This window comes from Cuculus canorus, chromosome Z, assembly GCF_017976375.1.
Source record: "Cuculus canorus isolate bCucCan1 chromosome Z, bCucCan1.pri, whole genome shotgun sequence".
Classification (NCBI taxonomy): domain Eukaryota; kingdom Metazoa; phylum Chordata; class Aves; order Cuculiformes; family Cuculidae; genus Cuculus; species Cuculus canorus.
Window position 1 is genome coordinate 77,667,614 of NC_071441.1, and position 24,491 is coordinate 77,692,104.

Sequence of the window (24,491 nt, forward strand, 5' to 3'; positions counted from 1 at the left end):
GTCCTGGAGATGGTCTGAGGAACCTTCTGTAGGAGAACGGTTTGAGCTGCGAAAGGGGAGACGGAGAAGAGATCTTCGGAAGAAACGTTCTCCGTTGTTGAAGGTCAGGTTGGATGGAGCTCGGAGCAACCGGAGCCAGCGGGATGGGGCCATGGTCATGGAATGGGCTGCGCTTGGAGGTCCCTTCCAACCTAAGACCCACCTGTGCCCGGAGCAGGAACCGCTCATGACGCCGGAGACCTTCTCCCGCGCTTCCCAGAGCTGTTGGAAAAGCCCCATCCAACGTGGCCTTCAACCCCTCCAGGGATGGGGCGGCCACCGCCGCTGTGGACAACCCCATCCGGGGTTCTCCAGAGGAGAACATTTCCTTCTCCCATCCCACCTCAAGCTCCTCTTTTTTAAGAGGAACCGCTGTCCCATCCCCTTTGGGGTCACCACAAACCCATTCCAGATGCCACTCCGGAGATCTTCCGACGGAGCCATCGCTTCTCCTCCACCATTGCCTCAAAACTTCCACCCCGGAAGCTCCAAATGAAGCTTTTTCATCCCCAAAGTCTCCTTCTCAATCCCCTCCAAGGATGAATTAAAGCCGATTTACCCTGGAAAAGAAGGAATTCAGAGCAACTCCATCCCTCTGGAATTGGATCCCAGGTCGGAGTGTAAACAGAGAGAGGCGCGAGAGCCTCCGGATTCAATTAAAATCCCTTAATTACTGCAAATATTAAAGAGGTCGGGGGGTGTTGGGTTTATTCCTGGCATTTCCATGCTCTTTTCCGCCCAAATTCCAAATGAATCGTCCGCTCGGAATTCCCTCATCCTCAGCTCCGTGTAAATGTCAGCTCGAAATTAAAGTTAACGAGCGAGAAAAGCACCGTTGGTTTTGTTGCCGTCGCCAACGGAAAGAGATTGGGGGGCGGAAAAGAGCATGGAATGGGTTGGAAGGGATCTCAAAGCGCATGGAATGGGTTGGAAGGGATCTCAAGGAGTATGGAATGGGTTGGAAGGGATCTCAAAGAGTATGGAATGGGTTGGAAGGGATCTCAAAGCGCATGGAATGGGTTGGAAGGGATCTCAAAGAGTATGGAATGGGTTGGAAGGGATCTCAAAGCGCATGGAATGGGTTGGAAGGGATCTCAAGGAGTATGGAATGGGTTGGAAGGGATCTCAAAGAGTATGGAATGGGTTGGAAGGGATCTCAAAGAGTATGGAATGGGTTGGAAGGGATCTCAAAGCGCATGGAATGGGTTGGAAGGGATCTCAAAGCTCATGGAATGGGTTGGAAGGGATCTCAAAGAGTATGGAATGGGTTGGAAGGGATCTCAAAGAGTATGGAATGGGTTGGAAGGGATCTCAAAGAGAATGGAATGGGTTGGAAGGGATCTCAAAGCGCATGGAATGGGTTGGAAGGGATCTCAAAGTGCATGGAATGGGTTGGAAGGGATCTCAAAGAGAATGGAATGGGTTGGAAGGGATCTCAAAGAGAATGGAATGGGTTGGAAGGGATCTCAAAGAGAATGGAATGGGTTGGAAGGGATCTCAAAGAGAATGGAATGGGTTGGAAGGGATCTCGAAGAGAATGGAATGGGTTGGAAGGGATCTCAAAGCGCATGGAATGGGTTGGAAGGGATCTCAAAGCGCATGGAATGGGTTGGAAGGGATCTCAAAGAGAATGGAATGGGTTGGGAGGGATCTCAAAGCGCATGGAATGGGTTGGAAGGGATCTCAAAGCGCATGGAATGGGTTGGAAGGGATCTCGAAGGTCATGGAATGGGTTGGAAGGGATCTCAAAGAGTATGGAATGGGTTGGAAGGGATCTCAAAGCACATGGAATGGGTTGGAAGGGATCTCAAAGAGAATGGAATGGGTTGGAAGGGACCTCAAAGCTCATGGAATGGGTTGGGAGGGATCTCAAAGCTCATGGAATGGGTTGGGAGGGATCTCGAAGCTCATGGAATGGGTTGGAAGGGATCTCAAAGCTCACGGAATGGGTTGGAAGGGACCTCCAAGCCCATCCAGTTCCATAGACGGGGCCACCTCTCACCGGCTCAGGGGCTCCAAGGTCCATCCAACATGGCCTTCCAGGGATGGAGCAGCCACCCCCTGGTCCAGGGTCTCCTCACCTTCCCAGGAGAAGGTCTCTTCTGAAGATCTACAGTCCGGTTTCATGGGTTTGATGGCATCAACAGGTCCTTCCGGAGCGCCCGCAGGAACCTCTCGCGCTCTGGCGTCTCCACCAGGATTCCAACCTTGGCAAAGCGTGAGGAGAAGCCACCACAGGATCTTCTTTGGAAGCCGAAGTCGTGTGGATCCAAAGGCACCTCCAGGTGGGAATTGTCTGACACGAAAAGCTCCATCAATAAATGATGGGATGTTGGGATTTCAGGAGTAATTCCGAGGGCTGAGGAACGCTCTCCTCCCGACCTCGACACGCGTCGTGCTGCGAGCTATGAATATTTTAAGTAGGACAACATCCCGGAATCCCACCTCGAGCGCTTTGGACACCACCGGAGAAGGAGGAGCTCCAACTCCTGGAGAGCAGCCAGAGGACCACACGGAGTTGGCTCCTTTCCACGCTGGAAGCTGCTCTACGGCCTCCCCAGAGCCTTCTCCAGGTTGGACAACTCACCTGTCTCCTCGCCCAGGAGGTCCTGCAGCCCTCGGATCATCTCCGGGGCTTCGCTCCACCACCTCCCTGTGCTGAGGGCTTTCGAGGTCCAGAGGAGCTGTGGTTGCGCCATCGCTGGAAGTGTTGAAGGCCACGTTGGGGCTCGGAGCGACCTCATCCCCCGGGAGGTGGACTCGGAGGTCCATGGGAAGGCGATGCAGCCCATTCCGTTGATGTCATCCTGAAGGAAGAAGCTCAGACGGTTGTTGAGGGACCTCCGGTTCCTGTGGGTTTGCGTTGTTGTCTTCTCCTCCAGCCCCACACTGTTTGTTGGACGGTGGCTGAGGAAGGTCTCGTGGACATCTGCAGCCTCCGAGCTTCCCGAGGCATCTGCCAAAGCCTTGTTTGAAGGGAAGACCTCGTTGACCCCATCGTTGATTGGCTTCGTCGTCGCGGGGAAAGCCCAGCGGACCTTCTCCACCACGGGCAGGACGCGGGGCGGAAGCCCACGTTGATGTTCACAGAGGCTGTGGAGAAGCACCGAATGAAGCCCTGGAGACCACAGAGCTCTTCGGCCAAGAACGTGGGCTGAGAGCTGCGAGCCTTCACGTTGACTCACACGTTGGCACGGAGGCCACCACGGGGGGGAGAACAAGGGGGGTCCTCAGGGACAAGTGGTGGGGCCGGATCTGCTGGATCATGGGCCAAGGTTCTCCAGAGGGTCCTGGCCAGGCTGAATCCATGGGCCAAGGTTCTCCAGAGGGCCCTGGCCAGGCTGGATCATGGGCCAAGGTTCTCCAGAGGTTCCTGGTCAGGATGGATCCATGGGCCAAGGTTCTCCAGAGGGTCCTGGCCAGGCTGGATCCATGGGCCAAGGTTCTCCAGAGGGTCCTGGCCAGGCTGGATCCATGGGCCAAGGGTCTCCAGAGGTTCCTGGCCAGGCTGGATCATGGGCCAAGGTTCTCCAGAGGGTCCTGGCCAGGCTGGATCCATGGGCCAAGGGTCTCCAGAGGTTCCTGGCCAGGCTGGATCATGGGCCAAGGTTCTCCAGAGGTTCCTGGCCAGGCTGGATCATGGGCCAAGGTTCTCCAGAGGTTCCTGGCCAGGCTGGATCATGGGCCAAGGTTCTCCAGAGGTTCCTGGTCAGGATGGATCCATGGGCCAAGGTTCTCCAGAGGGTCCTGGCCAGGTTGGATCATGGGCCAAGGTTCTCCAGAGGGTCCTGGCCAGGCTGGATCATGGGCCAAGGTTCTCCAGAAGGTCCTGGCCAGGCTGGATCATGGGCCAAGGTTCTCCAGAGGTTCCTGGCCAGGCTGTATCATGGGCCAAGGTTCTCCAGAGGCTCCTGGCCAGGCTGGATCATGGGCCAAAGCTCTCCAGAGGTCCCACCCAAGCGATCCCCCGCGAGCTCCTCCACCCCCCCGCGCACCGGGAGCTCCACCAGCCCAGCAGCGACATCTACTGGGCTTTGGTGGGATCGCAGCTGGATGGGAGGAGATCGTGGTCCCCTCCGTGGGCTCTCTGGGAAGCTGAGATGGAGGAGAAGACCGTGGGTTCCTCGAAGAACGCAACGCAACGTGGCAAAAGGAATGGCTTTATTTACACCCCGAGGTGGGACGGGTCACACCAACACGCCAGGAGAAGCTCCAGCTGGAGAAGCAGGGACTTATGGGTCACGGCGTCCAACGCAAGAGGCCGAGAGTCTCTGGTGAGGGTCGCGGAGTCATCCAGGAGGTGGAGCTACAAGTGAAGATCTCGTTGGTTGCGATAAGGCCTTCCAGTGTCTTCTGTCCTAATGGCTCTCGCCCTTCTTCCCAACTACCTGAGGAGAAGAAAAGATGGGAATGTCCCTCAACCGGGAAGGTCTCAGCTCCAGAGGGTCCCTCACAACATGGAGAAGAACCTGGAGGCCACGGCAACCATCTGGGGTTGAGGAGAACGATGGAAATGGATGGATGGAAAGAGGTCCAGGAGAGCCGGGGAGGCTCAGGGAGTGGTGGGATGGGACGAGGGGAAGGGTTTGAAGTTGGAAGAGAGGAGATGTTGGGGAGAAACGTTCTCCTGGGAGGCCGTGGAGGTTGCCCGGAGCGGTGGTGGCTGAGCTCACGTCAAGTTGGGGTTGAAGGACTCACTCGTTTGAAGTCGTTCATGTTGGTGGCTTGGACAGGAGTTCCGATGAAGGTGAAGTACGTGATCCTGGTTGTCTCCTCATCGCCGTGGTTGGATTGGACAAACAACTATGGAGGGGACACCAGAAACCCAAGAGGTAAAGGTCCCACCTCAGGATTAACGAGATAGAACCAAAGCCGTGAAGGTTCTAGATGATTAACACGAAGATGGTGATGGCCCATCTCTGGAGGTGGCCAAGGTGGGACAGGCCTTGGAGCTCCTGACCCAGCAGGAGGTGGCCCTGTCCAGGAAATGGCCTTGGAGATCTCCAACCCAACCCACGAGTCCACGTTGGCCAAACCCAAGTTGTGAGAAGCCTTGTGGTGGCTCTCAAGGAGGAGAACATCAAAAGAGACATCACACACACAGCCTCGTCCCACCTGAAGGCCCTGAGAGGCGTTGAGGCCTCAATCAGGAAGGAAGGAAGAACGTTTGGGATGGAATCCCACCAGCCCAGAGGTTCTGAAGGCCACCGCGACCTCCGAGACTTACGGTGACGCTGTTGACGTTCTGGAATTTGACGTAGCGGAGTTGGATGATGCCATCTTCTTTGATGTCTTCCGGGCTCAGCTCCAAGGCCTGCGTGGGTTCGCTCCTCTCGGCTTCTTCAAAGTCCATCGAGCGAGGGAGGTTGATGAAGATCTTGACGTACTTTGGACCTTGGCCTGCGGGAAAACATCGGAGCGGGTGGAGAGGTGACCTTCCAAGATGGTTCTTTATCTCCATCGACTGAGGGATTCTCCGAAGGGAGAAGGTCCCGAGGCCAAGAGCGTGGTGGTGGGAAGGCTTTGGTTTCAAGGACGGGATGGAGGCCTCACTCACCGTTATCTGGTCCCTGGAGCTTCATGGAGTAAAGCTTGACGGGTTGACTAAACGCCACGGTGATGAGCAGCTGCAGGGACAAAAAGAGGACATGAGACACCCCGGAAGGCCTCAAAACCTAAGGAGATGAGGTTCCTGCGGTGCTCGGACTCCATCATCTCAAAGGTCTTCTCCAACCAAACGATTTCATGGTTTTTTTCCGCCTCCCAAACCACCACCACAAAAGGATCAACCAGAAATCGCGGCCTTCAAGATCTCCAGGGATGGAGCAGCCACCGGCGCTCTGGGCAACCTGCCGGTGGTTGAGAAGGTGACCTCAAAGCCACCGCCGGTACCTGCTCGTCGCAGTCCGACTCCAAGTAGGTGGAGTCTTTCCGTAAGGAGTTCTCGAAGCCGTGCTCGTCGCTCTCGTTGAGGCACTCGCACCCGGCCTTGTTGATGAAGGGCATCAGGTCCATCTGGAAGGAGAAAAGGAGAACGTTGCGGGACACGACGGCAACGGGAAGGGTTGGAACCAACATCCCACGGCCTTCAACGGAGCGAGACGAGGGAAAGAGAAGATCTCCAAGGGTTCCATCAAAAGCTGTTCCCCACAACCACGTTGGATGGGGCCTCGATGACTTCTGGTCAAGGTCACCCCTGCCCAGAACTCATTCTGAGACTCAGAACTTGGCCCCCCGAGGAGGACTTTGAGAGCCATCTTTGATGGAGAAGACCTCAGCGTGGTCAATCCCACCCTGAGGGAGATAAGGGGAGGTTGGTTGGAGCATTGAACCACACAAAGGTGAGAAGAGGCAGGAGCTGGAGCGCAATCCCGGTGGGAAGCGGCTGAGGAACCCGGGCTCAAAGCCTCGTTCAGTTTGGGGTTCCTCACTCCAAGAAGGACCTTGAGGGGCTGGAGAAGGGGAAGGGGCTGAGGGATCTGAGGGGCGTTGGTCTGGAGAAGGGGAGACCTCCTGGAAGGAGGTTGTGGGGATGTGGGTTCCTCCAAGGCCCATCCAACCTGGCCTTGAGCTCCTCCAGGGATGGGACAATCTGTTCCAGGGCCTCCTCACCCTCCCAGGAGAACGTTTCTCCCCACGATCCCATCTCAATCTCTCCTCCTGCAGCTTCCAACCCCCCCCGTTGTCCACGGCAGGTGGGTGGGCTTTGAGGTCCCTTCCAAGCCACCCCATTCCGTGCAAGAAAGGGTGAGGAGCAAGAAGAGCAGAAGAGAGAAGGAAAGCCCTAAGCGACCACCACCAGGTATCTCCCAACCACGGCTCCTTGAGGAACCACCAGAGCTACTCGCAACGTTGCTGCCAACCACGTCTCCTCCCACGGACCATCTGGAGAAGATCGCCTGGGCTGGTTGAGAAGAGGAAGGCGCAGAAGAAGCAGCTGCAGCCACAGAGTTGCTCACAAAACACAACATCCACCACTTTAATGACCACGGGCTGGGTGGGAAGAGCTTCCCCGGTACAGGTGACACCTCCACGGCCACTCCCACCCCACGCAGACGCGTTCATGGACAACAAACCCAGACCGGTAACGTTCTCAACCTCACGGTGGTCAAACCACGTGGCGCTCGGGGACACGACTGAGCAGCCACGCTTGGCCTGGAGGAGCTTAGAAGGTTCCTCCAACCTCAACGATTCCCACCCCTGGAGGGCTTCAAAGCCCATGGAGATGTGGCACCTGGGGACAGCAGCCACTGTGAAGATGGACTGGAGAAGCTTAGAAGGTTTCTCCAACTCAATAGCTCCAAAGCCTATGGAGATGTGGCACCTGCGGATACGCTTTAGCAGCTCGGATGGGCTTGGGCTGACGCTCGGCCTGGAGGAGCTTAGAAGGTTCCTCCAACCTCAAGAATTCCAGGTTTTCTGGCGTCTAGGGTTGCCCACCAGAGCCTTGGTGGGCCTCCAAGGCCTTTAACCCTTCGCGCGACAAGCAGAGACAAACATAATCTTTCCAGAAGCATACGTAGCCTTTGGGGATATCGACGTCTTCGTTATTGCCGGGATCGTTCTCCAAGTGTTGTTTGATCTTCTCTTCTAAACCAACGGCGTCGGCTCCTTGGTATTGGTCGATTCGCACCTTGTTCCGGAAGAAGAGGAAAGTAGGAGTGGCCGAGATGTTGTTGGTGGCCGCTGTTCCCTAGAATGAAGAAAGCCATTAGCGCAGAGGCCTAACGAAGCGGCGCTGATAAGGGAGAATCGTTAATTAAGTTCTCCAGGCCAGGTGGGATGGGGTTTGGAGCTCTGCCCATGGAATTCCCTTCCAAACCATCCCAAGATCCTGTGCTCCCCACCGCGTTATCGGAGAGAAGATGGGTTTGGAACACCAACCTGGCACTGGTGGACGTCCACCTCCAAGAACGTCGCCTGCGGGTATTTGTTGCTCAACGCGTTGAAGGCCGGAGCGATCCTCAAACACGGACCACACCTGGAGAACCAAACCACACGGAGCGTTACCTCCACCGGGGGAAGGGGGCTGAAGAACATCTGCCTCAAAGACCACCACGGAACAGCTTCGGTTGGAAGGGACCTCCAAGCCCAGCCGGTGACCCAAGGGCTTCTCAGAGGAGATCTGAGGGTTCCAGGGGGACCCAAAGATTCCAGGGGGGACCCCGAGGGCTTTTCATGGGAGATTTGAGGGTTCCAGGGGGACCCCAAGACCTTCTCAGAGGAGATCTGAGGGTTCCAGAGGGACCCAAAGATTCCAGGGGGGACCCTGAGGGCTTTTCATGGGAGATCTGAGGGTTCCAGGGGGACCCAAAGATTCCCGGGGGGACCCCGAGGGCTTTTCATGGGAGATTTTAGGGTTCCAGGGGGAACCAAAGATTCCAGGGGGGACCCCAAGAGCTTCTCAGAGAAGATCTGAGGGTTCCAGGGGGACCCAAAGGATCCAGGGGGGACCCCAAGGGCTTCTCAGAGGAGACCTGAGGGTTCCAGGGGGACCCAAAGATTCCAGGGGGGACCCCGAGGGCTTTTCATGGGAGATTTGAGGGTTCCAGGGGGGATCCAAGAGCTTCTCAGAGGAGATCTGAGGGTTCCAGGGGGACCCAAAGGATCCAGGGGGGACCCCAAGGGCTTCTCAGAGGAGATCTGAGAGTTCCAGGGGGACACAAAGATTCCAGGGGGGACCCTGAGGGCTTTTCATTGGAGATTTGAGGGTTCCAGGGGGACCCAAAGAATCCAGGGGGGACCCCAAGACCTTCTCAGAGAAGATCTGAGGGTTCCAGAGAGACCCAAAGGATCCAGGAGGGACCCCAAGGGCTTCTCAGAGAAGATCTGAGGGTTCCAGAGGGACCCAAAGGATCCATGGGGACCTCAAGGGCTCCTCAGGTGGGACCCAAAGATTCCAGGAGGGACCCAAAGATTCCAGGGGGACCCCAAGGGCTTCTCGGGGAGATCTGAGGGTTCCAGGGGGTCCCCGAGGGCTTCTGAGGCGGCACCTCAGGGGATTCCCGGTGGGCTCCAGGGGGCCCCGGCGGTCCCAGGTGGCTCCAGGGCTCGGGGCCCCCCCGGGACCGCAGGGAGGGCCCCTGGAGCTGCCCGGTGCGCTCGAGGGGCTCCCGGCGCGCCCCACGCGGCCCCGCTCACCCCCTCATGGTGAACTTGACGACGGCGAGGCGCGCCCCCGCGGCGCTCAGCTCGGGCTGGAACTCGGCGTCGTTGCCGATCACCTTCACGCCCCCCATGGCTGCCAAGAGCGCGGCGTCACCGAGCCGGGAGCGCGGCCGCCCCGCCCCGAGCGCCGCCGCCCTGAGGCCCGCGCCGCCATCTTGGGAGCGGGCACGGGCTGGGAGGGGCCGCCGCCATCTTGGAAGAGGGCGCGGGGCAGCGGCCGCCATTTTGGGAGCGGCGGGCTGAGAGGTGGATGAACGGCCGCCATTTTGGGAGCGGCGGGCTGAGAGGTGGGGGAGCGGCCGCCATTTTGGGAGCGGCGGGCTGAGAGGTGGGGGAGCGGCCGCCATTTTGGGAGCGGCGGGCTGAGAGTGGGGGGGGGGTGTGTGTGTGAACGGCCGCCATTTTGGGAGCGGCGGGCTGAGAGTGGGGGGGGGTGTGTGTGAACGGCCGCCATTTTGGGAGCGGCGGGCTGAGGGGGGTGTGTGTGTGAACGGCCGCCATTTTGGGAGAGCTCGGGGAGTGGGGAAGGGGTGCTGAAGCTGCGCCATCTTGGAACGGCCACCATTTTGGGAAAGGGCAAGGAGGAGCTGGCGCCGTTTTTGAAGAGGGCAGAGGGCTGGAGGTGCCGCCATTTTGGGAGAGGGCACAGCGAAGCCTGCGTCATTTTTAAAGAGGGCGAAGGGGAGGACCCGCCGCCATTTTGGGAACGAGGGGGGGGGAGGAGGGCAGCCGCCATTTTGGGAGAGGTGGGAGGGGGAGTAATAGCGCCGCCGCCATATTGGAAGAGGGCATGGGGGAGCCGGAGCCATTTTTGAATATGGAAAGTAGTGGAGCCGCCGCCATTTTGGGAGCGGGCGGGGAGGGAGGGGAGAGCGGCCGCCATTTTGGGGGAGGGAAGTGTGTGTGGGGGCGGAGTGATGGAGCCGTCGCCATCTTGGGAAGGGGCGGAACGGTGGGCGCCGCCGCCATCTTGGAGGAGGGCAACGGGAGCCGGCGCCATTTTTGAAGCGGGCGGACGGGTTGGGAGCGGCCCGGTGAGCGCGGCCGCCGTTTTGGGGGGGGAAGACGGCGCCGTGCTGGCTCCCTCCCCATTTTTAAAGAGGTTAAAGCGGCGCCCTTTGGGGCCGCGGCTATTTGGCGGACGGGCGGGCGGGCGGCCGCCGGCGCCATGTTGGACGCGGGCGGATGTGGGAGGCGCCGCCATTTTGCGTGAGGGCGACGGGGGGTGTCGAGCCCCTTTCCCGCCCCCTTCCCGCCCACCCGGTTCGGTTACCAGAACGACGGCGCGGCCGTAAAGCGCTGCTGTGCGGGAGGGTTGCGACAGCGGAGAGAGGAACGGGCGAGAGGCGGTGGCGGCGGCGCCTCCGGGAGCGGTAACGGGAGGGGCAAAAGGGCGGGAAAATGAGGCGGGGGGGAAAAGGGCGGGAAAATGAGGCGGGGGGGAAAAGGGCGGGAAAATGAGGCGGGGGGGGAAAGGGCGGGAAAATGAGGCGGGGGGGGAAAGGGCGGGAAAATGAGGCGGGGGGGAAAGGGCGGGAAAATGAGGCGCTGAGGGGGAGAGGGGAGACAGACACCCCGTTTGGCCCCCGGGCGCTGGGCCGGAAGGCACCTCAGCAGGTTTGCCCGTGACCCTGAGCCGCGGGAGGCGGTTGGTGAGGTGGAGGGAGGGGGTGGATCCACAGGGACCTTTCCCGGAGCCCGGGGAGCAGCTCTGCAGCCCTCCCTCAGGGTTGTTGTCATCTAGCAGTGTTCCTCTTGAACTTACAGGCCGGGAAGCAAGATGGCAGGCAACAGCCTGGTGCTGCCCATCGTCCTGTGGGGCCGCCGGGCCCCCACCCACTGCATCTCCACCCTCCTCCTGATGGAGGACGCTTCCATGATCGTCACCGGCTGCCACGACGGGCAGATATGTCTCTGGGACCTCTCCTCGGACCTGGAGGTAAGGCCGGAATCCTTGAGTTGGAGGAACCTCCTGAGCTCCTCCGGTCCACCTGACCGCACCGTGGCTGCGTTCTCCTTTCTCTCTCCTGGTTGGCGCCGGTGCCTGCGCTGGTTCAACTTCCCACCTCCTTCTCCTCGTTGCAGATCAGCCCCAGAGCTCTGCTCTTTGGTCACACAGCCTCCATCACGTGTCTGGCCAAGGCCTCCGCTGCGGGCGACAAGCAGTACATCGTCAGCGCCTCAGAGAGCGGGTGAGGACACCTTCCGCCTCGCTCCACGCCCCGTCCAGCCTGGCCTTCAGCTCCAGGGATGGGCCTCCGTGGTCCCTCGGGGCCTCCCCAACCAACGTGGAATCAAGGGTTGGGTTGGAAGGGGCCTCAAAGCCCACGAGGTTCCATGGGCAGGGCCACCTCCCGCTGGCTCAGGTCCCTCCAGGGCCGTCCAAGCTGGCCTTGAACATCACCGTAGTCACTTAGGAACACTCATGTTCATCCCAATATCGATGATGGGACGTTGGAAGCTGAAAGTGGTTTCCATGTTGGTTTCATCCACCTTCTTGCGTTCCAGGGAGATGTGTCTGTGGGACGTCAACGATGGGAGATGCATCGAGTTCACCAAGCTGGCCTGCACCCACACCGGCATCCAGGTCAGTGCTGTGGGCGTCAGCCAGAGGTCCTCTGCTCTCCTCCAGAGACCGTGGGATGCCTTGGGTGGGAAGGGGCCTTGAAGATCATCCCGTTCCATGGGCAGGGACACCTCCCACTGGCTTGAGGGCTCCAAGCCCCATCCAACCTGGCCTGGAGAACCTCCAGCGATGGGGCAGCCGCTGATCTGGTCAAGCCATGGCCCTTCCACCCCACCCCACGACTCCATCGTGTTCTTCTTCTCCCTTTAGTTCTACCAGTTATCCGTGGGGTCCCAGCGGGAGGGGAGATTGCTCTGCCACGGCCACTACCCAGAAATACTCGTCATGGACGCAACCAGCCTTGAAGTTCTCTACTCCTTGTTGTCCAAGATCTCTCCAGACTGGATCAGCTCCATGACCATCATCCGCTCCAGCAGAACCCAAGGTTGTGGTCATCTTCATATTGTTTTGTTTCCATATGTAAGGAACCCTGTTCCTCCTGTGAGGAACCGTCCTCCAGGTGTCCAGAAGGCACCAGGGATGGGGAGGAGGCACCACGTGTGCCCTGGAGGCCACCAGGGATGGGGAGGAGGCACCATGTGTGCCCTGGAGGCCACCAGGGATGGGGAGGAGGCACCGTGTGTGCCCTGGAAGCCACCAGGGATGGGGAGGAGGCACCACGTGTGCCCCGGAGGCCACCAGGGATGGGGAAGAGGCACCACGTGTGCCCTGGAGGCCACCAGGGATGGGGAAGAGCCACCAGGGTTGCTTTGGAACCCCTGTGAAGGTCAAGAAGGTCTCATCAGCAACGATACCCTTTGGGTTTTGTGAGGGCATCACGGAGACGTTCCATGTCCTTATCCACCTTCTCTTTGTCATCCCCCAGAAGACACGGTGGTGGCGGTTTCAGTGACCGGCATCCTCAAGGTGTGGATCATCTCCTCCGAAGCCGCTCGGATGCAGGTAACGACTCTTCCACCATCTTCCAGGTGATGGTCTGGGGGCTTTCATGTCTTGGAGAAGCAACTTCTTTCTTGATCCTTCAAGCTGGGGCAGAAGTCCTTGTGGCAAGTCCTGCGCTTGGGTCACCACAAGTCCCGTTGAGGCCCACCGCTGGTTGGCCAAGCTCAGCGCTGGTTGTGGTTGTGTTTTAGGAGACAACGTCGGTGTTTGAAGAGGAGTCCAAACCCATCTACTGTCAGAACTGCCAAAGCATCTCGTTCTGCGCCTTCACCCAGCGCTCCGTCCTGGTGGTCTGCTCCAAGTACTGGAGGGTGAGGACATGGGGTGGACAACCCCCATCTGTAGAACCTCATTTCCTTTAATTGAGGCCAAGATGTTGAGATGAAGATCTTTAGCTTATCCCGTCCTGGAATGGGTTGGTTTGGAAGGGGCCTCCAGGTGCTACCAGAACGTTCCAAACCATGTCTAATGAGGTGGACTTTGCTGCTTCTTCTCAGGTCTTCGACGCTGGTGATTATTCCCTCTTGTGCTCCGTGCCCGGCGAGGCCGACCAGACCTGGACCGGTGGGGACTTTGTGGCAGCTGACAAAGTCATCGTTTGGACAGAAGATGGCCGAAGCTTCATCTATAAGTTACCAGCCAGGTAAGCCAACGCTGGAACCTTCCGTGGGTTGGAACTCCAAACCGTTCCAGGCTTCTCTCAAACTTGGGGGGTGTCCAAGGCCAGGTTGGATGGAGCTTGGAGGCCCCGCTCCAGCGGGAGGTGGCCTTGCCCATGAGCGTGGAGGTCCCTTCCAACCCTTTCCATGATGGGACCGGATCTCTGTGCTTGGTCCTGACTCTGTGGTCCAACGCGTTGGTGTCCGAGGTGGAGGTCAAGCCAGGCTTCCTTCACCTCTGGACGTGAGGGGCTGAGGTTGGATGTCTCATGTTGAGTTTTCTCATGGTGCCGTCATCCCCTTCCCAAGGAACGTCATTCCGTTCTTTCTTTTCCATCCCAGTTGTCTCCCAGCCAGCGACTCCTTCCGCAGCGACGTGGGGAAACCGGTGGAGAACCTCATCCCACCGCTGCTCCACAGCGTCTTGGACCGAGTAGACAAACAGGTGAGAGAGACTTTGATTCCCTGGTTCTCCTTGGGAGAGCCGGAACCTTCCGACACCGGGTTGGGTTCCTCTCCTTTCAAGCAGACCTTCAGATGGGTTGGAGAAGACCTTTAAGATCAAGTCCATCCATTGAGGTTGGATCGCGGTCTCCAAGTTGTTCGTTTCTTGTCTTCTCCAGCTGCTGATCTGCCCGCCGGTGACTCGGTTCTTCTACAGTCCCCAGGACTTGGCCTACAAGCTCTTGATCCAAGGCGATTCTTCTGGAAGGCTCAGGATTTGGAACGTTCCGGATACGCTGGAGCAGGAGGGGACGAAAGGTAAAGCTGATCCATCTCCTTCTTCTCAAGGTGGCGAGATCCCACCTGGAGCGCCGGGTGCACTTCTGGAGGCCTCAGCGCAGGGAGAACCTTCTGTAGGAGACCAGGCCGGGCTGGGAGAGTTGGGGTTCTTCTTGAACTCGGAGATCTTGGAGCTCCATCGCATCCCACCTCATCTCTCCTCAGGCCTCCAAAGCACCACGTCGGTGTCCCTCCAGGAAGCCTTTGAGAAGCTGAGCCCCGGTCCCGCTGGCATCATCGACCAGCTGAGCGTGGTGCCCACCAGCCCGGAGCCCCTCAAGGTGACGGCCAGCGTCTACATCCCGGCCCACGGGCGCCTGGTCTGCGGGCGCGAGGACGGCAGCATCGTCATCGTCCCGGCCACGCAGACGGCCATCGTGCAGCTGCTGCAGGGCGAGCACACGCTCCGCAGAGGTGCGTCAAGATGGCCGCCTGCCCTTCTCCCAACCCGCGAGCGGCCTTCTCCGCTCTTTTCCTCGTGTGGTCCTGAGGTGGTGGCAGAGCCCAAACCACCACCACCACCCCCCCGTCCTTCTCCCAACCGCTGAGCTGCGCCTCGGCCTTCCTGATTCGAGGGGTTCTGCTCCACCAGGATGGTCCACGATGTTCTCCGAGCTCGTGGTGTCCACGTCGCGACTCCTTCGTTCCTCGTCCACCGGGCCTTGTTCTCGCAAAGCCCAACCTTCTGGATTAACCCTTCTTCTCTTCTCTTCTCCTCCAGGTTGGCCACCCCACCGGACTCTGCGAGGTCACCGCAACAAAGTCACCTGTTTGCTGTACCCTCATCAGGTTTCTTCTCGTTACGATCAAAGGTTTTTGATCTCGGGGGGGGTGGATTTCTCCGTCATCGTCTGGGACATCTTCTCCGGTGAGATGAAACACATCTTCTGCGTCCACGGAGGAGAAATCACCCAACTCCTCGTCCCACCAGAGAACTGCAGCGTAAGTTCTCCATCTTCTCCTTTCCAGCTGTGGGTCTGCTCCTCAAAGCCTTCTGCAGGTTGGAGGAGGAACTGGGAAGGTGGAGCACAGAGTGGGTTGGGAGGACCTCGGAGGTCATGGAATGGTTGGGTTGGGAGGACCTTGGAGGCCATGGAATGGTTGGGTTGGGAGGAAGCTCCAAGCCCAGAAGGTTTCATGGCCGTGGACACCTCCCACTGGCTCAGGTTGCGCCAAGCCCCAACGTGGCCTTCAGCTCCTCCAGGGATGGGGCTTCCACAGCTCCTCTGACCCGATGGGTGGCTCTTAAAGGCACCTCAAGAGGTTCTTCCCCTCGTGTTGCACCTCTAAAGGTGTGGGCCAAGTGGAGATTCAAACCTCTCTCAGCATCTTCTGATGCTCACCGTGAAGTTGGAGAGGACTTTCATGACATGGAAGCATCCTTGTACGTGCTTGAGAACCTCCTCCCTCAACCCAAAAGTTCATTAGATCTTCCCGACTTGGCTTTTTGGTGACCAAAGGGACATCGATTGAGCTGCAACCCCAACCTTTGGCCCCACCAAACCAGCCCTGGTGGCCCTTTGCTCTTTGTGGTGAGCAAGAGCTCAGCTTTGAGAAGGTTCCTTCAAGCGCCGCTGTGGTTGTGGTGTCCTCAGGGTGTGGTTGTGGTGCCCTCAGGGCGTGTAGACGTGGGTTTAGGTCCTTCTCTTTGAGTTAGGAAGTGGCTTCTCGATCTCCAGACGTGGTCCTGCAGAAGAACCGTTAGATACCAAGTGTCTACGTTGTGCTGAGGTGTCTTCTCCTCCCCGTGGTGTTGTTCTTGGCGCAGGCGCGGGTGCAGCACTGCGTCTGCTCGGTGGCCAGTGACCACTCGGTGGGGCTGCTCAGTCTCCGAGAGAAGAAATGCATCATGTTGGCATCTCGGCACCTTTTCCCCATCCAAGTCATCAAGTGGAGACCTTCTGATGACTACCTGGTGGTGGGATGCTCCGATGGCTCCGTCTATGTCTGGCAGATGGACACGGGTGAGCTTCAGGCCCAAGGTGGCGCTAGAAGAACATCACCATCCAGCTAATCGCTCGTGGTTGAGGTTGGAGAAGACCTCTGAGGTCTTCCAGGCCAAGGTCACCTCAAACCCACCCCCCTGTGTCCCTTGGTGCCACCACCACGTGGTTTTGGAAGCTCTCCAGTGATGGAGACTCCACCCCTGCTGGTGTCTTCTCCCAAGCCACAAGAGTTGGGTGGGCGAGGCCGTTGCAGATGATGGAGTTGAGCCTCCAAGATGGTTTCCTTCCAGGTGCTCTGGACCGTTGCGTGATGGGCATCACGGCGGTGGAGATCCTCAGCGCCTGCGACGAGGCCGTGCCGGCCGCTGTGGACAACCTGAGCCACCCGGCGGTCAACCTGAAGCAGGCCATGACCCGCCGCAGCCTGGCCGCGCTGAAGAATGTGGCCCACCAGAAGCTCCAGACTCTCGCCACCAACCTCTTGGCTTCTGAAGCGGCCGACAAGGTGACCACCGCTGGGGTCTTCTCCAGGAAGAGGAGAAGGAAGGGATCCTGGGAGCTGGGAGTGGGGCGGGAGGGACCTCCACGGTGGAACTGGCTGCCCATGGAGGACGCGGCCAGGTGACCAAACCTGCTGCTCCTCAGGGTTTTCTTTGCTCCATCTCTATACGTCGGACGTGTCCTTCAGCTCGAGAAGTCACACGTCCCACCTCCTCCTTCTTCTCCAGGGGAACCTGCCCAAATACTCCCATAATTCCCTCATGGTTCAAGCTCTAAAGACCAACGTGACGGACCCCGACATCCACGTGCTCTTCTTCGACGTGGAGGCCCTCATCATCCAGCTCCTGACCGAGGAGGCCTCCAGGCCCAACGCCGCCATGGTCTCTCCTGAGAACCTGCCGAAAGCTTCTGGTGGCTCCGAGAAAGGAGGGTCCTTCTTGGCCGGGAACCGGGCGGCCGTCCTCTTCCAGCAGGTGAAGGAAACCATCAAAGAGAACATCAAAGAACATCTCTTAGATGATGAAGATGAAGATGAGGAGACCTTACGGCAAAGAAGAGAAGATGGTGACCCCGAGTATCGGTCGAGCAAGTCCAAACCCTTGACCTTGTTGGAGTACAACCTCACCATGGACACGGCCAAGCTCTTCATGTCCTGTCTTCACGCCTGGGGCCTCAACTCGGTCCTGGATGAGCTTTGTCTCCACCGTCTGGGGATGCTGAAGCCCCACTGCTCCGTGTCCTTCGGTCTCCTCTCCAGAGGAGGCCACATGTCCCTCATGCTCCCGGGCTTCAACCAGCCGGTGGGCCGAGCTCCGTCGGGGCCGCTGGAGGTGGGCAGGAAGATGTCCATCACCGAAGGGTTGGGGAAGGGCACCTACGGAGTGTCCCGGGCCGTCACCACTCAGCATCTCCTGTCCGTCATCTCCTTGGCCAACACGCTGATGAGCATGACCAACGCCACCTTCATCGGGGACCACATGAAGAAAGGGCCCACCAGGTACGGCACGTGTTCCTCTGGGCTGGAGGGTCGCTCTTGGCCTTGGGTTGGGAGCAGGAGCTCCAAGCTCCGGCCAACGTGGCCTTCAACATCTCCACCAGGTTTTTCATCAGGGGATCCTTGGCAGATGACCTTTTCCCACCCCATAACCTTCTTCTCTCTTTCTTTGGCCGCTTTCTCCTCAGGCCACCGAGACCGGGGACTCCCGAGATGACCAAAGCGAAGGCCCCACCTTCCGTTTCGAGTCACGCGGCCCAAGGGCAGATCAAGCAAGGTAGGAGAGCTCTTGCTTTGGAGCAATCATGGATGGGTTGGGTTGGAAGGGACCTCCAAGCCCAGCCAGTTCCACGGGCAGGGCCACCAGGGTCCTTCTGGAGAACCTTGGCCCATGGGGCAGCCATGGCTTCTCAAGACAACCCATCCTGGTGGTTGTGTTGATATCTCCGGGTGCTTCCGTCTCGTCCTGTTGGCGTCTCTCTGTCCTCTCACTCCTGGGAGAACCAAAGGGCTTTGAGTTGACTCTTGTGGGTTCCTCTGGGTCTGTTTCTCATTCCTCTTCTTCTCTGTCTTCTTCTCTCCTCGGGCAGTGGCTCCCGCTGGTCCTCCTGGCGTGGACACGGCCACCCCCGGCCCTGCTGCTCCTCCTTTCCATTCCTGCTTCTTAGTCAACGAAGGTATCTCCTCCCTTCTCTATCTCCTTGGGGTTTGGCCTCCACCCGCTCTCGTGGAGCCTCCTGGTGGCTTTCGGTTGTCCTGTTGAGGAGAAGGGGGTGGGCTGGAGAGGACCTCAATGCTCAGCAGGTCACGGAGTGATGGAATGGGTTGAGTTGGAGAAGATCTCAAAGCTCAGCAGGTCATGGAGTGATGGAATGGGTTGGGTTGGAAGGGACCTTGAAGATCATGGAGTGATGGATGGGTTGGGTTGGAAGGGACCTTGAAGATCATGGAGTGATGGATGGGTTGGGTTAGAAGGGACCTTGAAGATCATGGAGTGATGGATGGGTTGGGTTGGAAGGGACCTTGAAGATCATGGAGTGATGGACTGGGTTGGGTTAGAAGGGACCTTGAAGATCATGGAGTGATGGATGGGTTGGGTTGGAAGGAACCTTGAAGATCATGGAGTGATGGACTGGGTTGGGTTAGAAGGAACCTTGAAGATCATGGAGTGATGGACTGGGTTGGGTTGGAAGGGCCCTCGAAGCCCACCCGGTTCCGCCCCATCTTGGCGTTGCCGGCAGAACGGTGGTGTCCACGTTGGGGGTGGTTCTAAGGCCAGAAGGTGACCATCCGCCTCGCAGAGGGACGGAGGAGGCCGAGGGTGGGTGGTGATGCCTCAGGGGTGGCTTGAGGAGCTCTTTGCTGGTGGTTTGACCCTTGAGATGCCACCACCTCCTTCCTGGGGCTCCTTCCCGTCCCATCCTGAAGGCCTTTGCGCTCCACAACCTCCACCGGCTGTGGTGGCATCAGAAAGATGGCTTCAACCTTGGGTTCCTCAGCAGGAGAACCGATTCAGTTCTGCTCCGAGATTCCGTTGCTTGGTTCCTTCTTCCCCCCACCTTCTCCTGAAGCTCCACCCAGCCGTGGACCTCAGGAGCTCCTGGTGTGTTGGCAGGGTGGAGCCAGCTGGCGGCCATGCACTGCGTCATGCTCCCGGATCTCCTGGGCCTGGAGAAGTTCCGCCCTCCTCTCCTGGAGATGCTGGCGCGCCGCTGGCAGGATCGCTGCTTGGAGGTGACCCCAGGGTGTCTTCTCCTACCGGGCTTGGGTTCTTCTGGGTGGACTTTAGGCAGAGGTTCTAAGGTGGGGACGTCAGTGTGGGATTTTGGACCTTTGGAATGATGGAATGGTTTGGGTGGAAAAGGGACTTTGGAGAACATGGAATCCCAAACCCTGGAGGTTCTCCAGGTGGGGTTGGATGGGCTCAGAGGCCCTCATCCGGCAGGAGGTGGCCCTCCCCGTGGACCTGGATGGGCTTGGAGGGCCTTCTAACCCAAGCCATGAGAAACCCAGGGCTTTTGTCTTCTCTAGAAGCTTTGTCTCCTGTCCTCGCTGCTCGTTGAGGTCCTCTGACGTCCTTCTTGGCCTCCCAGGTGCGAGAAGCCGCCCAGGCCCTGTTGCTGGCCGAGCTGAGAAGAATCGAGCAGGTGGGACGGAAGGAAACCATCGACGCGTGGGCTCCTTACCTCCCCCAGTACATGGACAACGTCATCTCCCGTGAGTGGGGCCTCCACGGGCTGCTGGGAGATGCTTCTCCTCAAAGAACATCTCCTGGAAATCATGGCTTGGGTTGGAAGGACCTCCGAGCCCACCCAGTTCCATGAGCAGGGCCACCTCCCGCTGGATGAGGAGCTCCAAGCTCCATCCAAGCTGGGAAGACCAAAGGCCCCATGGAGGTGGCGGGTATTGCCGGGAAATGGAGGAGGAGCTCCATCGTTGGTGGCCAAGTGGGTCATTAGGCCATCATATCTCAAGAGGTTCTTCACCAGCATGGCTGACGTCCATCTGGGTTTGGTTCTTCTTCCAGCCGGAGTCACCACGGAAGCTCTTCAAACCGGAACGGCCAACCCGGACACCTCGGGGACAGAGGCCAAAGTTCAAGAAGAAGAACACGATCTGGTGGACGATGACGTCACAGCAGGTGGGGCTGGAGCTGAAGGTGCCATTGGCTGATGGGTGGGACTGGGCCGAGGTTCTCCAGAGGGCCAAGCGCTGCTCTCGTAGACCACGTGGAGCTTCTGCTGCTCCTCACCGCCGCTCCTCCTCCTTCCCAGGTTGTCTCCCTGGCCTGCCGCCCATGAAGAAGGTCTCCACGTCCTACGAGGAGAGGCGCAAGCAGGCCACGGCCATCGTCCTCCTGGGCGTCATCGGGGCCGAGTTTGGAGCCGAAATCGAACCTCCCAAACTTCTGACCCGCCCTCGGAGCTCCAGTCAAATTCCGGAGGGCTTCGGCCTGACCAGCGCTGGCTCCAACTACTCCTTGGCCCGGCACACCTGTGAGTGGCCACCGCGTGGCCCAAACCCCCCTCAGATCCCTCAGCTTCGTTCTTCTCTGGAGCACAGGGTGAGGTGGGGGCTGGTTGTCCACCAGAAGCTGCTTCACTCTGTCCTGGTGGCCCTCGGTGAGGTCCTCAGTGTCCTCATCTGTGGGTGCCAGCTTGGATTCCTTATGGAATCCCTGGCAGAACCGTGGTTTCCTGCTTCTCCTCGACTTTGTGAAGCCCTTATGGTTGTAAATCTTGGTGGGTTTCCATCTTACGTGGCCCTCAGCCCCAAACCAAACCCAATCCTCCTCCATTTTCACTGTCCTATTGGCTTCGAGAAGCCCTTATGGCTCTGACCCTTGGTGGGTTTCCATCCTACGTGGCCCTCAGCCCAAACTAAACCTGATCCTACCGTTGACTTCATGAAACCCTTAAGGTTGTAAATCTTGATGGGCTTCCATCCTACGTGGCCCTCAGCCGTCCCACGTATCTGCCGCTCTCCAGGCAAAGCGCTGACGTTCCTGCTGCTGCAGCCGCCCAGCGCCAAACTGCCGGCGCACAGCACCATCCGCAGGACGGCCATCGATCTCATCGGCCGCGGCTTCACCGTCTGGGAGCCCTACATGGACGTCTCGGCCGTGCTCATGGGCCTCCTGGAGCTCTGCGCCGACGCCGAGAAGCACTTGGCCAAGTAGGTGTCCATCCAGGCCTTGTTGTGAAGAACTTCAGAAGTTCTTCAGCCCAACCTTCCATCTCGGAGCCGCCCGGAGGGAGGGTGGAAGCCGAGGTCTCACCGCTCTGGTATCTAACGGAGCTTTTGGTTTCCATCCTGGTAGCATCACGCTGGGTTTGCCACTCAGCCCGGCGGCCGACTCGGCCCGCTCGGCTCGCCACGCCCTGTCCCTCATCGCCACCGCCCGCCCGCCCGCCTTCATCACCACCATCGCCAAGGAGGTGAGCGGGACCGCGGCCTCCACAGGCCTCGGCGTGGGGACGGGCGAGAGGACCTCTGAGAGCTGAGGAACCGTCGGGTGGGGTGGAAGGGGCCTCCAAGAGTCCCGGGGGGGCTTTCTTGAGGTGAGGTGGAGAAGGTTTGGAGGTGCTGAGGGGTCCTCGTGCTCCTCAGGTGCACCGGCACACGGCGCTGGCGGCCAACACGCAGTCGCAGCAGAACATCCACACCACCACCCTGGCCCGCGCCAAGGCCGAGATCCTGCGCGTCATCGAGATCCTCATCGAGAAGATGCCCACCGACGTGGTGGACCTTCTCGTGGAGGTAAGGCCTTTCCGCCCCATCCGGTGGCTTCGAAGCGGCTCTTGGCGACTCTTCTCCCGTCCAACTGCTCGTGGTTGAGTTCCCTTTTGACCTCAGTTCTGGCCCAAATGACCTCAACTTCTTCTTTCCAAGGTGATGGACATCATCATGTACTGCTTGGAAGGGTCTTTGGTCAAGAAGAAGGGCCTTCAGGAATGCTTTCCGGCCATCTGCAGGTGAGTCTCTTCCAGCCGGGCCTCGAGAACCTCCAGAGGATGGTGGGATGGGACCTCTGAGGCCATCCTGACCAGGCCCACCTAAGCCCCGTCCCACCTGGCTTTGTGGAGCTGTTCATTAGCATCGCAAACGAATCGGGACGTCGTTACGGGTCCCACCTCACCCGTTTCTTTGCTGTCTTCTCCACCCCAGGTTCTACATGGTCAGCTACTACGAGCGGAGCCACCGGATCGCGGTGGGAGCTCGTCACGGCTCCGTCGCCCTCTACGACATCCGCACGGGCAAGTGTCAGGTACGGAAGCCACCACCACGTCCTCACCACGCCGGGCTGGATTCTGACCCAACAAGGCCCGGTCCTTCAAAAGCCCCGGTTCCTCCAGGGTTCCTCAGCTCCGTTCCCTTCTCCAGGTCCCGCTAACATGTCTTCTCCTTCCCTCTTCTCTTGGTAGACCATCCATGGTCATAAAGGTCCCATCACTGCGGTGGCTTTTGCTCCTGATGGCCGCTACCTTGCTACCTACTCCAACTCCGACAGCCACCTCTCCTTCTGGCAGGTAAGGCCACCTCCTTGGTCATCCGTGGCCTTCAGGACCTCCTGGCTGGGAGGCGGTGGAGCTGGTGGCAACAAACTCATCATATCATGGAATCTTTGAGGCTGGAGAAGACCTCCCAACTCCTCCAGCCCAACCCCCCCGTGTCCCCAAGCCCCCAGTGGTGGAACCTCCAACCCTGGAGGTATCTCAAAGACCTACAGAGGTGGTGCTGAGGACCGTGGTTGCGTTACGGTCGGCCTGGATGACCTTCAAGGTCTTCTCCACCCTCAAGCGTTGGGGAGGAGGCCCCGGTGGCAGTGGGACGGGTGGGGCTGAGCCGGTGGTGTCTCCTCAGATGAACACGTCTCTCCTGGGGAGCATCGGCATGTTGAACTCGGCGCCTCAGCTCCGCTGCATCAAGACCTACCAGGTCCCACCAGTCCAACCAGCTTCTCCCGGTTCCCACAATGCCCTGCGCTTGGCCCGCCTCATCTGGACCTCCAACCGCAACGTCATCCTCATGGCCCACGATGGCAAGGAGCATCGCTTCATGGTCTAGGGTGGGTTCCTCAAGGTCTAGGGTGGGTTCCTCACGCTCTGGGGTGGGTTCCTCATGGTCTAGGTGGGTTCCTCAAGGTCTAGAGTGGGTTCCTCACGGTCTAGGGTGGGTTCCTCACGCTCTGGGGTGGGTTCCTCACGCTCTGGGGTGGGTTCCTCACGGTCTGGGGTGGGTTCCTCACGCGCTGGGGTGGGTTCCTCACGCGCTGGGGTGGGTTCCTCACGCTCTGGGGTGGGTTCCTCACGCTCTGGGGTGGGTTCCTCACGCTCTGGGGTGGGTTCCTCACGGTCTAGGATGGGTTCCTCACGGTCTGGGGTGGGTTCCTCAAGGTCTAGGTGGGTTCCTCAAGGTCTAGAGTGGGTTCCTCACGCTCGGAACCCCTTTCTGATCCAACCTTCTCCTCCTTCTGCTGGCTTCCAGCCATCTATGATGTCCCCCACCATGTTTTCCCTCCCCAGCAGGAGGACGATGGCGCTGGAGAAGACATTCCTTGGCTGGTTCCTTGGTGGGTCAAAGCCCTTCCCATCCTCGCTTGGCTGTTGACGCCTCGGCCCTCGTTTCCCGCCGTTCCCCTTCAGTGTTGACCAAACGCTTGGTGTTTACGTGGACCTTCTCCGCCAACGGCTGATGGGCGACGCCAATCATGGGTGGACGCTCGATCTTCTAAGGTAATGGAGATGTTTCCACCTACAAACTCTTTGGTTTCTAAGAGCGCTGCCGGGTCCGCTTGGCCGGGCTGGCCAGAAAAAGACTTCAGGTGTCCATAAAACATGGAGATCTCGCTCGGAAACGGCAATTTTGCACTGAAAAACTGGAGTATTTATGGCTGAAGATGAGCTGCTGTTCTTCAAGTAGGTATTTATTGACCCCTCAAAGCTTTGTAGGTATTTATTGACCCCAAAACTGTCGCTGTTCGTGGTGGGGGTGGAGACCACACTGTCCTGCGGGGCCACAGTCGCTCTTTGGGGACCGTGGAGAAGATCTGAGGTTCCTCCGTGGCCGTGCTGACCCCGGCGAAGGGACACGGCGCAAAGAGCGCCAACTGGGGGGGGAGCATTGAGAAGACCGTTTGGTGGTGGCTTCAATGGGGACCTCCTGGCGTTGCCCTTTGCTTCCATCGTGGACTTTTTCCCGCTCGTTTGTGTTCCTCGTTAAGGCAAAGCCGCTCTCGGAGGCCTTCAACGCCGCGGTGTAAAGCGTGGGAGAGCTTTGCCGGTGGGTGGTGGTCCCCGGGGTGGTCCTCGAGCTCTCTGTGCGCAACAAATAAACCGAGTGACAAATGGCTTCGTGACACCAAACCCCGT

At 59.0% G+C, this 24,491-nt stretch overlaps 3 protein-coding genes across 5 annotated transcripts; 1 reads left to right on the forward strand and 2 right to left on the reverse strand.

Annotated features, from left to right (window-relative positions):
• Positions 1–2: 2 nt before the first annotated feature.
• Positions 3–4,332, reverse strand: LOC128850462 (uncharacterized). The gene is made up of 4 exons (XM_054054826.1): positions 4,293–4,332; positions 2,627–3,268; positions 2,121–2,528; positions 3–599 (listed from the first exon to the last, which is right to left on the reverse strand). Exons 1-3 carry the CDS (start codon positions 4,330–4,332, stop codon positions 2,380–2,382), a joined length of 831 nt encoding a protein of 276 aa, XP_053910801.1. The 3' UTR covers positions 3–599; positions 2,121–2,379.
• TXNL1 (thioredoxin like 1) lies at positions 4,184–9,345 on the reverse strand. Its single transcript, XM_054053962.1, has 8 exons — positions 9,181–9,345; positions 7,924–8,020; positions 7,559–7,732; positions 5,932–6,054; positions 5,597–5,666; positions 5,267–5,439; positions 4,738–4,842; positions 4,184–4,427 (listed from the first exon to the last, which is right to left on the reverse strand). Exons 1-8 carry the CDS (start codon positions 9,276–9,278, stop codon positions 4,398–4,400), a joined length of 870 nt encoding a protein of 289 aa, XP_053909937.1. The 5' UTR covers positions 9,279–9,345; the 3' UTR covers positions 4,184–4,397.
• Positions 9,346–10,431: 1,086 nt separating this feature from the next.
• WDR7 (WD repeat domain 7) lies at positions 10,432–24,464 on the forward strand. 3 transcript variants are annotated; one of them, XM_054053939.1, is made up of 29 exons: positions 10,432–10,580; positions 10,975–11,146; positions 11,293–11,399; positions 11,716–11,794; positions 12,044–12,218; positions 12,660–12,736; positions 12,928–13,047; positions 13,234–13,379; positions 13,738–13,840; positions 14,019–14,157; positions 14,344–14,592; positions 14,900–15,120; positions 15,947–16,142; positions 16,415–16,629; positions 16,853–17,622; positions 17,808–17,896; positions 18,210–18,296; positions 19,235–19,353; positions 19,713–19,836; positions 20,147–20,260; positions 20,394–20,615; positions 21,108–21,294; positions 21,440–21,557; positions 21,730–21,879; positions 22,012–22,094; positions 22,288–22,387; positions 22,545–22,649; positions 22,984–23,188; positions 23,646–24,464. In XM_054053939.1, exons 2-28 carry the CDS (start codon positions 10,988–10,990, stop codon positions 23,185–23,187), a joined length of 4,458 nt encoding a protein of 1,485 aa, XP_053909914.1. In that variant the 5' UTR covers positions 10,432–10,580; positions 10,975–10,987; the 3' UTR covers position 23,188; positions 23,646–24,464. The 3 variants fall into 3 exon arrangements, with proteins under 3 accessions (XP_053909914.1, XP_053909915.1, XP_053909916.1); XM_054053940.1 differs by having other exon boundaries at positions 23,649–24,464; XM_054053941.1 differs by lacking the exon at positions 18,210–18,296.
• The last annotated feature ends 27 nt before the right edge of the window (positions 24,465–24,491 follow it).

Bases quoted from the DNA above. Each gene is read 5' to 3' on its own strand.
- WDR7 (XM_054053939.1), top strand. From the start codon at position 10,988: ATGGCAGGCAACAGCCTGGTGCTGCCCATCGTCCTGTGGGGCCGCCGG. The intron at 11,147-11,292 runs GTAAGGCCGGAA...TCCTCGTTGCAG, and splicing joins ACCTCTCCTCGGACCTGGAG to ATCAGCCCCAGAGCTCTGCT. The intron at 12,737-12,927 runs GTAACGACTCTT...GTTGTGTTTTAG, and splicing joins CCGAAGCCGCTCGGATGCAG to GAGACAACGTCGGTGTTTGA.
- TXNL1 (XM_054053962.1), bottom strand. From the start codon at position 9,278: ATGGGGGGCGTGAAGGTGATCGGCAACGACGCCGAGTTCCAGCCCGAG. The intron at 6,055-7,558 runs GTATGCTTCTGG...TTCTCCTTCCAG, and splicing joins TCGATATCCCCAAAGGCTAC to ATGGACCTGATGCCCTTCAT. The intron at 5,440-5,596 runs GTGAGTGAGGCC...GTTTTCCCGCAG, and splicing joins GCTCCAGGGACCAGATAACG to GCCAAGGTCCAAAGTACGTC.
- LOC128850462 (XM_054054826.1), bottom strand. From the start codon at position 4,332: ATGACTCCGCGACCCTCACCAGAGACTCTCGGCCTCTTGC. The intron at 3,269-4,292 runs GTTGGACGCCGT...CTTGTCCCTGAG, and splicing joins AGAGACTCTCGGCCTCTTGC to GACCCCCCTTGTTCTCCCCC. The intron at 2,529-2,626 runs GTGAGTTGTCCA...GCTGCTCTCCAG, and splicing joins CCTCCTGGGCGAGGAGACAG to GAGTTGGAGCTCCTCCTTCT.